Source organism: Eucyclogobius newberryi, unplaced genomic scaffold (genome assembly GCF_026437365.1).
Source record: "Eucyclogobius newberryi isolate DKJ021-1_F unplaced genomic scaffold, fEucNew1.0.hap1 SCAF_2, whole genome shotgun sequence".
NCBI classification, from domain to species: domain Eukaryota; kingdom Metazoa; phylum Chordata; class Actinopteri; order Gobiiformes; family Gobiidae; genus Eucyclogobius; species Eucyclogobius newberryi.
Window position 1 is genome coordinate 13,333,450 of NW_027315834.1, and position 12,500 is coordinate 13,345,949.

Here is a 12,500-nt window from a genome sequence, read left to right on the forward strand (position 1 = left end):
CACTGCACCAAAATTGGCAGTAAACCAGGACTGAACCCAAAACTAAACCAGGATCAAACCAGGACTTAAAAATCACTATATTACTGTATTTTAACCACTACAAAACAATTATTTTACTTTTAATTAATTTTTTTTAGGTAACGCATCATGCTAACGACTAATGTTAAGACTCAACTGTGACTTGACTTGAATTAGTTATGAATTAGTTACTTTATAATAACTACACCTTATTTTACCTTAACAAACATGAACAAAGACTTAAATAATAATGAACATATATTATGTTCATAAAGCATGATTCAGGCTTAGTAACTACTTAATTAAGTAGGAATTAAGGGTTACAGTATTAGCTAAATAGTTACTAAGCGGAAATAATTATTGATAAACTATTTTTTCCTCTATTGATTAAGTCTTTGCTCATGCTTTGTTAAGGCAGGAATAAGTTTAGTTATTATAAAGTGTTACCAAATTAAACAAATATTTGCCAGGAGAATTAATAAATAATTAACAATATTGTAAAAAGTGTTTTAAGACTATAACATTGTTAGTAGTGCTGTCACGTTTTTGCTGTTACTCAATTAATTGAAAAAACAATAAATAAAAAATAAGTAAACTAAGAAGTGTCCATTCTCTTAAAAGCCCTGCTAAATGAATTCCTCACATTAGTCACACTTCCTGGACTCCGGCACAGGAAAAGGGGGGAGAGAGAGAGGTCTGCTAATTGCTACCTGGAGACAGCTGTGGCTAAAAAAACCTCTGTCCATCTGAGGGGATGATTGACGTCCCGGGACCTAAGTGTCCTCGGGGGGACGCGCACACTGCTCCTTTGTCCACACATTAGAGCGCTCCATGTGGTGATGTCATGCCCAGGATGAAAGTGGCATTCCAGTAACTTTACAGGAGAGGCAGGATCATCAGTACATTACTGGTGTGTTTTAGGGCTGCGTTCACACGTTAAATCGAGGGCATTTTAGTCCTGATGTGGACTTGGTTTGGTCTTGATGTTTAGTCCTGATGTGTCTCGTCAAGTTGAATTTTGGGTTCAAGAGAAAATAATTCATCTTAAGTATATCAATTGTTTTCAGGTCGATAGTTCCATGTTTTAGATGTTGTTGTGATCATTAGTGAATTAAAGAAAATGTATATTGTTTACAAAAATGCAAAATATGTCAAGTTCAATTGTTTTTATAAATAACTGCATTTTTTACCCATAACCATGAATATTGTTTAGCCTTTCTTTGAAAAAAAAAAGTAAATAATGTCTATTACACCTTTTCAAATAGGCTTTTATTGGGTACGACTTTATAATAAATACACTATATTTATCTTTAATTAAGAATTAAGATTGCATTCATAACTAACAAAAAGTTTATTAAAGAATGATTCAGGTTTAGTAACTTAGTAGATAGGGTTGTGCCAAAATATCAATATATCTTGATACTAAATTTGGTGATACAATATCAATATCGTGGGCTGCTGTATCGATACATCACCATGAGTCATTTTTGGTAAATTTGAATAAACTGAATTATTTTGTGATCGCCATACAATTTTGTTGCTTGTTTGAATAAAGGAAAATTGTTTATGCAAAAACATTTGACATTTTGTCTGTTTTGATGGTTAAATTGGGTGTATTTCATTTCGAGTTTGTGCTGGTTATAGTTTAACACAGAAAAATGTGGTTAAAATGTTTTGGGTTCTTTAAAAAATAGTGATATTGTAGAATATCATGAGCAATATATCGGTTATCAAATGTATCACAAAATCATGATATGATTATATCGTGAGCCGTGTATCGTGGATCGCATCAAATTGTAAAGGGCCCTGTGATTCCCAGCCCTACTAGTAAAGTCATCATATAGTCTGAATCATTCTCAATAAACTACATGTTCATTATGATTTAAGTCTTCCTGTTTTATTGAAGCAAAGTGTTAACCTTTATTGAAAAATGTTGTGGATTTCTTGTAATATAACAAGGTTTTCATACATTTTTTAACCCCAAAACTGATTCCTCTCTCACTGACCAAACGCAAAGTCCTTCAAATCCATATTACAGACCCCCCTCGCCCCCCACTTCCACTTTCACTATGTTCACTGCAGTGTTGTGTTTCAGTCTCCTAGCGACGCCAAGCAAACATGAGCAGGACACCGTGACACAAGGCCCTGCGCTCATTTATAACTTATTAAGAGCGTGTTGGCATAGCTTGTAAACATCGGACACCTTTTTTATGTCCAGGGAAACAAAAAAAAATCAGCCTTTACATCCAGGCCTGCTGCTTAGGGCGAGAATGGTAGAACTTGGTAAGAGACTGGTGAACAAACAAATAAATAAATTAATGAATGAATAAATACATACACACAATTGATAAAATGACTCATGGTCAGTTTCTACGCATCATTAAACATATTTAAATAGTAATAAATGTATGCAAATGCCTGCCTGCAAATATAAAGAAAAGTTGCTGTGCTTGCATGTATTCTGATTCAACTTATAAAGACACATTTGAAACTGACCTGAAGTAATTTCATCAACTGGTCTATAGAATACACATTCACCACTGTCATAACCACTCATTGTTCAAAATGCCAAACATCTTCCACAAGTGTATCCGATCACTTCCAGCTGGAGCGTCCCAGATCCAGTAAACCACATGCAAACCACAAGCCAGTTCTCTTACCCTGCCTCATCCGTGACCCGTGCACCAAAGAACCAGGAAGTCTGAGCAAATATGACACCTTTATCAGCAGAGGGTGAAAGGTCACATTCACCGTTAACGGACCCATATTATGTTTGATTGGTTTTGTTAATGACCTTCAAACATGCTCTTGATTATCTCTGCTTTGACATCTCAGGTTTTAGAACTTTTAGAAGGCGTGAGGCGTTCCCTCAACAGGATTGGTGTTAGTACTCCATCTGCAGGCAGCAGTATTTACCACAGGGAAATACACAAAAGCTAGCTTGCCAAACAGACAACCATCAGGTAAGATTTAGATTAGGTAACACTTTTATAACTATCAAAACAATCAATTTAGCAACATTTATCCTTATAATAAATACAATAGATATGTAGCACAGAGGAGCACTTCCAGGAAGACCACCCGATGACATCACAAGGTGGAACTACCGTAAGCATTTTGAGTTTAGCAAACAACATTTTAACATGGCTAGAGTGTGCTGTACATGTACATAGTGCCTCCTTTCTTCATCAATACAATACACACAGCACACTAAGCAGATGTGTCTGGTATCCAGGGCTAAATGAGGGTGAAGTGAAATTATGGGATGCATGAGTTGGCTGTTGATAAAAAGCCAGTCGTTCTTTACGTGTGGTTTGGTTTTTGGGGAAAGACGCGGGAGCGGAGTGAGAATGGAACCATTGTTGGATGTGTCTTGGGCTTTTCATCGGCGAGTCATCCGGGCGGCTTTGAACTGAAAGGTGGTTACAGAGCATTGTTTCAAGTTTGAAAGAATCTCATCGACAATTACCCGGACTAGACGGCATGTCATAGCTTGAGACGGAATTCTGAGCAAGGCTATGAAAAGGGGATGTAATTTTTTTGCCCCCGATACCAGTACCCTAAGAATATCTGCTTTTTAATTTCTGTTGCCAGTGTTTTTTTTAAAATTAATGACCAAATCAACCTTGTAACCATGTTGTGATCTATTTCAAACTATACTTGTATGACTTTTGTTCAGTTATAACTCAAATATGCTTTAATGTTTTAACTTGTTTTAACTGTAACTTGCTTGTCGTTTTTAGCCTCTGTTAGCACTCTCAGGTTCCATTGGAATGTAAAGTGCATTACAAATAAAATGCATAAATAACATGCGCAAACACAGCTGATTATCACCTCACATTGGTTTTCCCCGTGTCTAAGACTTAATATCATTGCTTCTTGTGTAATGGCAACGTTACGCTTTCACTACGAATTTACCTGGGCGGAGGAGGAAGACGATTACCGCAAAGACTGGCTCATCTGCATCTTTCCTCCAACACTGCAGACTGTGATCGGATGTTATTCCGCACAATCGTCACACACGGAGACGTTGCGCTGGAGACTTGATGTGTTTTCAGGTGGAATATAAACTCTGGACATGCTATAGATCTGTATGTTAATGCAAGTGCTGCCATTGAGTTTGTGCTGTGTATTTATCTGCTCATTGACGTGGACGTTTAAAGCCAAGCTACCGAAAGTCGGTATCAAACAAACGTGATTTCTGTTAGTACCATTACTAACATAACCTTTTCAGTCTTACTAAGTTTCTCTCCAAAGATTTCACAATGTCCCACTGGGTTAAGTCTGCAATTTTGTGAAGTTGTGTGCTGCTGTTGTGATAATTGGGCTATGCAAAAACAGGCTATGCAAAAACACACTGTAATAATAGCATTTTATATCAAACACGTTCAAATTAATGAATCAAATAAACTTGAATTCAAAGCGAACTAACAACTTTCAGACATTTACAATGAAGAACATATCACCAAGTTTTAATTCCATTGTGTTTTTGTATTGCGTGTTAAAACATGTCTTCTCTTCTCAAAATGATTACAGTTAGCAATTGTATTTCACTGCGGGGGTCCCCGAGTCGTTTGCATGGTTATTTTTGGGAACCTTCAGCCTCAAACCACTGCAGCACCGACACAGCGCGACTCTTCAATGCTACGTCAGTGGATTTGAACTTTATCTTTAGTGTGTTTTGTTCTCGACACCTCGACTTTTCCTGCAGATCTCCCCGTCTCTCCCGCGAAGCCTCAGCGCACTGCTCGTTAGCGGTCGCTGTTAAAGTTAATTGAGCGTGCGTTTGTGCTTACAGTGACATTAAACGGGCAACATTGGCCTCGTAAAAACTACAGCTAAAGCTCGAACGGGAATGGGATGTTATGCAGGTTGTTTGTGTAAATGCTCCTTTGTAGACGACTTGGTAAGATGGAGATAGAACGCAAACAGATGACTATAGCGATGAGATGTTTGGAAGAATAAAAGTGAAAAAAAACAACTACACAGGCAGCTTGTACTGATGAAATTCTCGGTCATGACATGCTCTGTGCAGTCATTAGTCCCCTAAAAGAGCTGCTGCGTGCTGCTGACAAAAGTTCTCAAACCTTCTTTAATTTGATATGTGTCTGTACAAACAAGACAACGAGATTAAAGGAGATCTCGCACGTAGTACAAATATTTATAACCTACAGTGTATTCATCATTAAAAAGAAAATTGAACTCACAATTTACTCCCAAATCTCAATTATCTCACATGCCTTCTCCTATAATTAGTTGACTAGTAAAGAGTTTGGTCGACTGGGACACCAACGACCGATTAATCAACCAAACAACTCAAGTTTTACAGCCGAAGTTCTACTGCCCTGCTTGTACGCAATAATACAATCATGAGTAATAAATGTATTACTCATGTATTTTCAATGTTCTTCTGTATCTACCTCTGTATCTTCCTGCGTTGCACCAATGAAATTTCCCCATGTGGGACAATAAAGGAATATCTTATCTTATCTTATCTTATTTAGAAACCACTGGATAAACTGGATTTCAGCTTTGAAACTGGCAACACAAATGAGCGACTCATGTGAGGCTCATTCTACTTTCTGACTGGAGAATTATCTTGAACAAAAACACCAAAGTATAACATCAAACAACTTAGTGAACAAGTCCAATGTTTTTGTAATAGAAGAATAAATCAACATTATTGTTGGCAGTAAAACTGAAATTCTTCACAGCCTCCCTTTAAAATGATTTTATATTATAGGCCATGGTTATATTTTTACTTGAATTGTAATTTTGGTTTTATTTTAAGCCAAATGTAGCTACAAGGGAAACTTAAACTTAAAGGGTCTGTACATGAGTTTGACCAATGAGTGAATAGTTTTGGGGTCTTCCAATAGTACACCTAAATTTGATTACATTATTCATTTCAGATAAAGACAAAATGTTAAAATTATCTTTGAGTTTTAATCTAGATTTATTTCAACACATCAAAATGCATTAAACATACAAAACAACAGAGACTGAAAACCATGCATTTCTTTCCTCACTCCCAAACCACTTCAGGATTAAAAATTGATTAACCGCAAATATCCTGTGAATGGTTCTAAACCGCTACCCCCAACCCTCACAAAATACCAAATAAAGTATATTACATTTGTTATTATTTCTGGAGACTGTGCGTCCATTCTCTAATGTGTCTCTAATCCTTTCCACACGGGGCCGAGCAGCACCGATAAGCCTGACTGTACTGAGCGTTTCATTAGCAGCCCGTTGGCCAAGAACTGTCGCGCTATTATGAGCCAGCACAAAAAGAGCAGTTAGTGTACAGTACGCGGGAGTCGTTTCCATTTCAGATAGGCTTCTTTCACATGGGAATCTGGGTCACTGCGAGCTTTGATGCTCTCGGTCTGAGGGAGTTTTATAAAGCACTGTAACTGACGGCATAGAAATGGGACAAGACAATTCTGTTGGAAGAATGTGTCACGTTTCTTTATAACTTCAGAGAGCCAATCACTCACAGGGAAATGCAGGGAAAGTGTGGCAGCAAGGAGGCGACTCACTATCACGTGCTTTGGGATCGTCTTGTTGCTTAGACGTGTTGGATTGAGATCAATAATGCTTTACAGACAATATATGACATTTCCATTGCGCTAGATTTCAGGGCGATGTATTTGGGCCTCAAGATTCCTGCCATGGATATAATCGGCCGAAATCTCTGGAGCATCGTCCTGGCAGCAGCGAAAAAGGCCCTCACAAGAAAATGGATGACACAAAATGCACCGACAAACATGGACTGGACAGACATTACATTGGACATTGGAAAAATGGAAAAAATTCACATTGGGACTAAATTTGAACATGGAAAAATTTGACATTTATTTGGGTTCACATGTGCTTTAGTTTCTATTGTTTTATTCTATGTCTGTAGTTCACCCTCTGGTCTTGTTTTGTTTTTCGTGTTCTTTAAACATTTTGAAAAATAAAAAAAAAGAAATGGGACAAGACAGAAGGAGAAAAGCAGCTGTGCAGAATGGCAAGGACACTCACAGCAAGAAGGTCCTGGGTTAGACTCCAGTATAAGACCTTTCTGTGCAGGGTCGCATGTTTCTGCTTGTTTCTGGTGGCACTCAAATGTTACTGTTACGATTATTGTGAAGAGAAAATTAACGATTTAACGATAATTCACAATTATTGGAACATGAAAAAATAAAAGCGAAATCCTTAATGTTCTTTCATTCTAATACATCACTGCTCCATTAATACTTGACCAGCTTTATGAAATCAAACTTTCTGAATGCAAAAGTAAAGTTGTTATGATATAAACTGCCACATAAAACTCTGCATTTGGGTGCACTTTTTGGGGTCCAGATTGAAAAGAAATTACATAATTTTGTTTGACGATTGAATAATCACAATTATCCATTAACCGGTTAATCTTGACATCCCTGAGGAAAAATTAGGAAAAATACCCCAATTAAAAAAACAGATTAGAACATTTTAACATGATTTGGGTTCAAAGGTTGCCGTGGATGTTAAATGTTGGATGAATAAAGCTAGGAAGGAGGGTTAGCCTAACGTTTAAGGTTAAGGTAAACTTTATTGTCCCAAAGAGAAATGTATCGTCTGCATTTGACCCTCAGTCCTGCTGGGGTTAAACCTGCCGGAGAAGCAGGCGTGTCTGAAGTTTCTGATGCATTTGTATGGAAAAGTCACCAAGAACAACTTTAGAAATGTATTACATGTATGCACTATTTACCTACAGCCAAACTTGCGACACCCTCCTCTCATATTCGTGCAGTTTGAGGTGGCGCGCCGTGGAATCATGTCAAGAGTCTTGATTGAGTGCGACACAGAGGTCAACGCGGGGCCCTCGGTCTACGGGGGCCGACGCGGGGGAAACCGGGTCTGTCAATGTAAATGAGTGTAATGTGCTCCCAAACAACATGCGAACACAATTAGGGAGACATCACTGGTCCAATCCTCAAACTGTGGCAGGTGAAGCAGCTAATGACACTAGGAGAAAGTTAGTTTGCGTGTCACGGAAACTGACTTAAAAATCAGCCGAAAAAATCGAATTAATTTCCTAATACATTTCCTTCGAACATAAATATCTGTAAAATAATTCAAAAATATATATAAATAGTTGTGGGTATTTTAAAAAGTGAATGAAAATGTGTGAAATATTTCAAATAATTTAGCTTTTTGTCAGTCAAGCGAATGTGCAGCCTGGTAAAGTTTTAGAGTTTAATGACCGACAAGAAATGTACAAGTGACTGGTGAATTCAGGACAATGAAGATCAGCTCCAGACAACTGACAATGGGTAACTGACAACAGTATTAGGTTCTTGGCAAAAGATACTCCCCTAAAAAAATGCATATGTGGTGCATATTTGAACTGGTAACATGAACTCTTGCAATTTAAACTTCCAATTGCACGGTTCAGTGCAAATGTTCTATCCAGAAGCACCAACATTGTAGAAATGGAACACTGGCTGGATCTTATGGATGTTATATCTAGTTATATCAAGATAAATATGACTTAATTCGAGCTATTGCTACTTATTCAGGCATTTTCTGGATTAAAGACGATCTATTGTGCGTTTGTCTTCTGTATAGTTCTAATCTACGACGCCCGTGTTTTATTATGTTGTATTTTGGACATTTTGGACACACAATATTGATCTAAAACGACAAGTTAGGAAATAAGTCTGCTGAATTCGCTTAAATAGTTATGGTTATGAAGCTGTCAAATCCTTCCTGTGTCGCCGTTTAAGAAAATAAAATCGCTTAACGAAGTAAGTAAATATGGGTGACACGAGGGGCGGTGACGACCTGGACTGACGGAGCGATGGCGTCTTGTCCGCAGAAGAATAAATGACTCTAAATGCAACTTCAAGGGGTTTAATGAGAAGGGGGACGATGGTATTATGGTTACAAGCTTCTAAAAGTCAATTTTTCAGAAAAGATCTCCTTAATTTTGTCTCAGAAAGGTAGAAAATCAAAAAATGGAAGCGCCTTTGCTAAATAAAGACAAATTGACTAATGTTCACAGGGAATATGCAAATGGCGAATGGTCCTGGATGACAAAGAGAATCCCTTCTCGTCTCCCATCCCTGACCGGTCCATAGTTTCCCCAAAAACGCTGTATCATCGGTGTTTCTTACAATCCACACTCAGTAATCTTGCATTTGTCCGCAGGTCGACCGTCAAAAGCGGCTCCCGTTCGGGTCGTAGTTGGTCCTTACCTGGGGGCTGACACTGGGGCCGTAGCCCATGCCGGGGGAGCTCATGGAGTGCGGTCCCATGGGCGAGCTGATGACGGAGAAGGGTGACGCCAGGCCGTTCATGGGTGAGCTCAGGGTGCTGATGGGCGAGTGTAAGGATCCCGTGGGCCCCATGGAGGTCGGGCTGAGCAGGGACGGGTGCATCCCTCTGTGAGACGTCGGAGAGCCCAAAGGAGAAGAGGAAAGCTGGCCCGACGAATCTGCACAGAGAAGAAGGGAGAAGGTAAGTGATGGCACGTCCAGAGATGTCAATTTGGAAGCAATAATATCTGATTTCAAATGTGGTCCATCATACATAAATAAAATGAGCTATGTATTATGAAGAAATAACCATCAAAAACTGTATTTTTCCTGAATAAAAAAATTAAATACATCTGAAATATAGGAAACTTATCACAAAATATGATGTGATAAAGCTGGATAAAGTTCAGTTTGGTTGCAAAAAGCTCAGGGTGCACTGTAAAACATTACAAACAACCACGTGAAATACACACTTTAATGATAAACATCATGTCAACTACATTTTTCATGAATAATGATAAAAACATAAATACGTTGACATCTTACTTTATCAACAAATAACCATATAAAACTATGTTTTCTTTCTGAAAAAAAAGAGGCATATGTTCTATGTTTAAAATGAACCCATACATTTCCAAACACTCATCTCTTTAACATTATACACGGATAAATGTAAAATGTTTTGAAGCGACACTATCAAAATTAAATGTACTATATCAATAACCTGATGATAAATAACCTGTAAATGAACCTATAAACTAATAAAACGAGTTTGTGTAATAGTAAAATGACATATCCATGACATATTACTCTATCAACAAATATCCATCTAAAACAATGCTTTCCTGAATAAAAGGACACAACAAATATTAGGAAATATTTTGTGATAAATTTGATTTGATAAAGACGGATCCAGAGATATGTTTATACACATGGCTTTCATACATCATGATCAAACTTTTAATGGGCAACTGTAATCTGTTGATCTTTCACACTTTGTTTCCCACATTAAAGTGAGTAAAACAGTAAAACTTGAAACATAATAATATATACACATGTAATAATTTAATTTAGACTTGATGCAATATGATAAAAGCACACAAGCCACAAAGTATTATTCTAAAAAAAAACTTCTTTTGTCCCAGGCCTCTCGCTGACAACCACCGCAGTAGAATTGAGTTAAAGAGTTCAGCACGTAAACGTAAAGTAACATGAGGATATCCCAGTGATGACAGCTCGAATAATACTGAGAAAAGTCGATATGTAGAGGTCACTGTGCATGTTTGACTTATTCCACTTTATTTGACCGTACAAACTTCCCATGATCTCATCAACGCTCTGCTGGAACCAATACAACTGCACTGGAACGACAAGTTATCCAAATAGAAGCTATAAGTGAAAATAAACCAGCATGTAACTTGAACAGATCTCATTTTAAATGAACATAGGGACTTTTGGAAGAGAAATGAAACAGTTTTCACATCAGATCTAAATGTTTTCTACAGTAAAACAGTATAAGGAATTTCCGAACTGCATGTAACCTCTTATTTGAAGAAATAGTTTTATTCTGCATGTTTGCAATGTTGTCTTTGCTTCCACAATAACCAGAACAAACAAGGACACTTTGGATAATAGAAATGACAGGTATTGCAATATATATGATATTTTACAGTACTACTAAACTAAGGTATCAACATGTTTTTACACCTATGGCCTCGTCAACCTGTCACAATAACACATTTTTAGACCTGTGTATTGCTGCGGAAATATCATGATAAACGATAATGTTGAAACTATTTAATGCCACTGACACAATAACCCAAAGGCTAGATTATCCTTTCTAATTCTGTAATATTGTAAAAAAAAAACAACAACCATGAGCCTCCATGAATAAATAGCAGAATTAAATGACGAATTGATTTATTATTTACTGTCAGTCGTGGAAGTTATTCGACCCTCCACAGCTCTGCTCGTACAACTAAAAATATTTGAAATAATTTAAACAAATAATAATAGTATTTTTTAACTGGAGGAGAAAGTGCCTGTCCCAAGAAGGGCTGCATTTGAAATATTATTCATATTTTGATCAGTGTAAAACCAATGTACTGACCAAATGAATACTATGTTTTATATTATGCTGGATTTGAAGGCTACAATGTGACCACTCTCTGCACTACATCTGCCCATTTGTCCACTTTGTCCCATCCGTTCCCCCAGAGACACATCGAGGACAGGCAGCCATCTATAATCCATCTATAATGTATGAGATGAATGAGAGGTGACGGCGGGGGAGCGGGACAACCCGACCTTGCACCGCGACCAAGGAGCAGCGCGCCATTCCACCCTCCAGACCACGGTCTCCGCTTCACCTTCTATAAGTCTTTAAGCCGTCAACACCATCAATAAGGGGCCGTGAGGAGATAAGGGGGCCACGGCGGGGTGTCCGGGAGCGGCCTCAGAAGTAAATGTAATCAGGAAGACTGTATTTCCACTGTCAGCCAATCAGAGTCGTTTTCATGCCATCCATCCATCCATTTTCTACCGCTTCGTAGTCGTTTTGATGCGTTATTTGTATTGCTGATGGACTTTGAATATGCTCTTGAGTATCTCTGCTTTGGCATCTCATATTTTACAACATAAACATATGATTTAAATAAGGCAAAAAAAGCCAAATGTAAGAAATAAAAATAGAAATAAAATCTGCATAAACATAGAAATAGAAAAATAGCATCAACGTAGTGGACACATGTTTTAATATCAAAAATTAGACGTCAATAGTTCAAAATGAAAAACTAACATCAAGGATTTGCTTTATATAAACAAGCATTAAAATGAATGCGTTTTTAAATATATTTAAAAAAACAAAACATTCAGTGGATTTTTTTGGGAAATGTTGCATTTTCAAACCGTCGCTACAGGGGAAAAATAAATAAAGAATAGTGAAAACCAATGTTACTGCCTATCTTTGAGCCACCTCTAGGGCTGATAAGAGTTTAATTTGGAGTACCGGTAAGTAAGTCAGAAAACATTATTTGTATAGCACTTTTCACAGGCCAAGGTCACAGTGCTTCACCTGCAACAATATAAACACAATAAGTACAAAAATAACATAGAATAGATTGCAATAAAAAATCAATAAAATAAAACGGTTACACAATTTTGTTCTTTGGGCTAGAATCCTTGTACAAAGAGGTG

General features: G+C 37.5%; 1 protein-coding gene across 3 annotated transcripts in view; it reads right to left on the minus strand.

Annotated features, from left to right (window-relative positions):
* The window catches only part of rxraa (retinoid X receptor, alpha a), a 195,845-nt gene that overhangs the window by 68,955 nt on the left and 114,390 nt on the right, over positions 1-12,500 (minus strand). For all 3 annotated transcript variants that reach the window (XM_072453601.1, XM_072453598.1, XM_072453599.1), the window contains exon 3: positions 9,246-9,484. In XM_072453601.1, the coding sequence (XP_072309702.1) occupies positions 9,246-9,484 (239 nt within the window). The remainder of the gene's footprint in view (positions 1-9,245; positions 9,485-12,500) is intronic.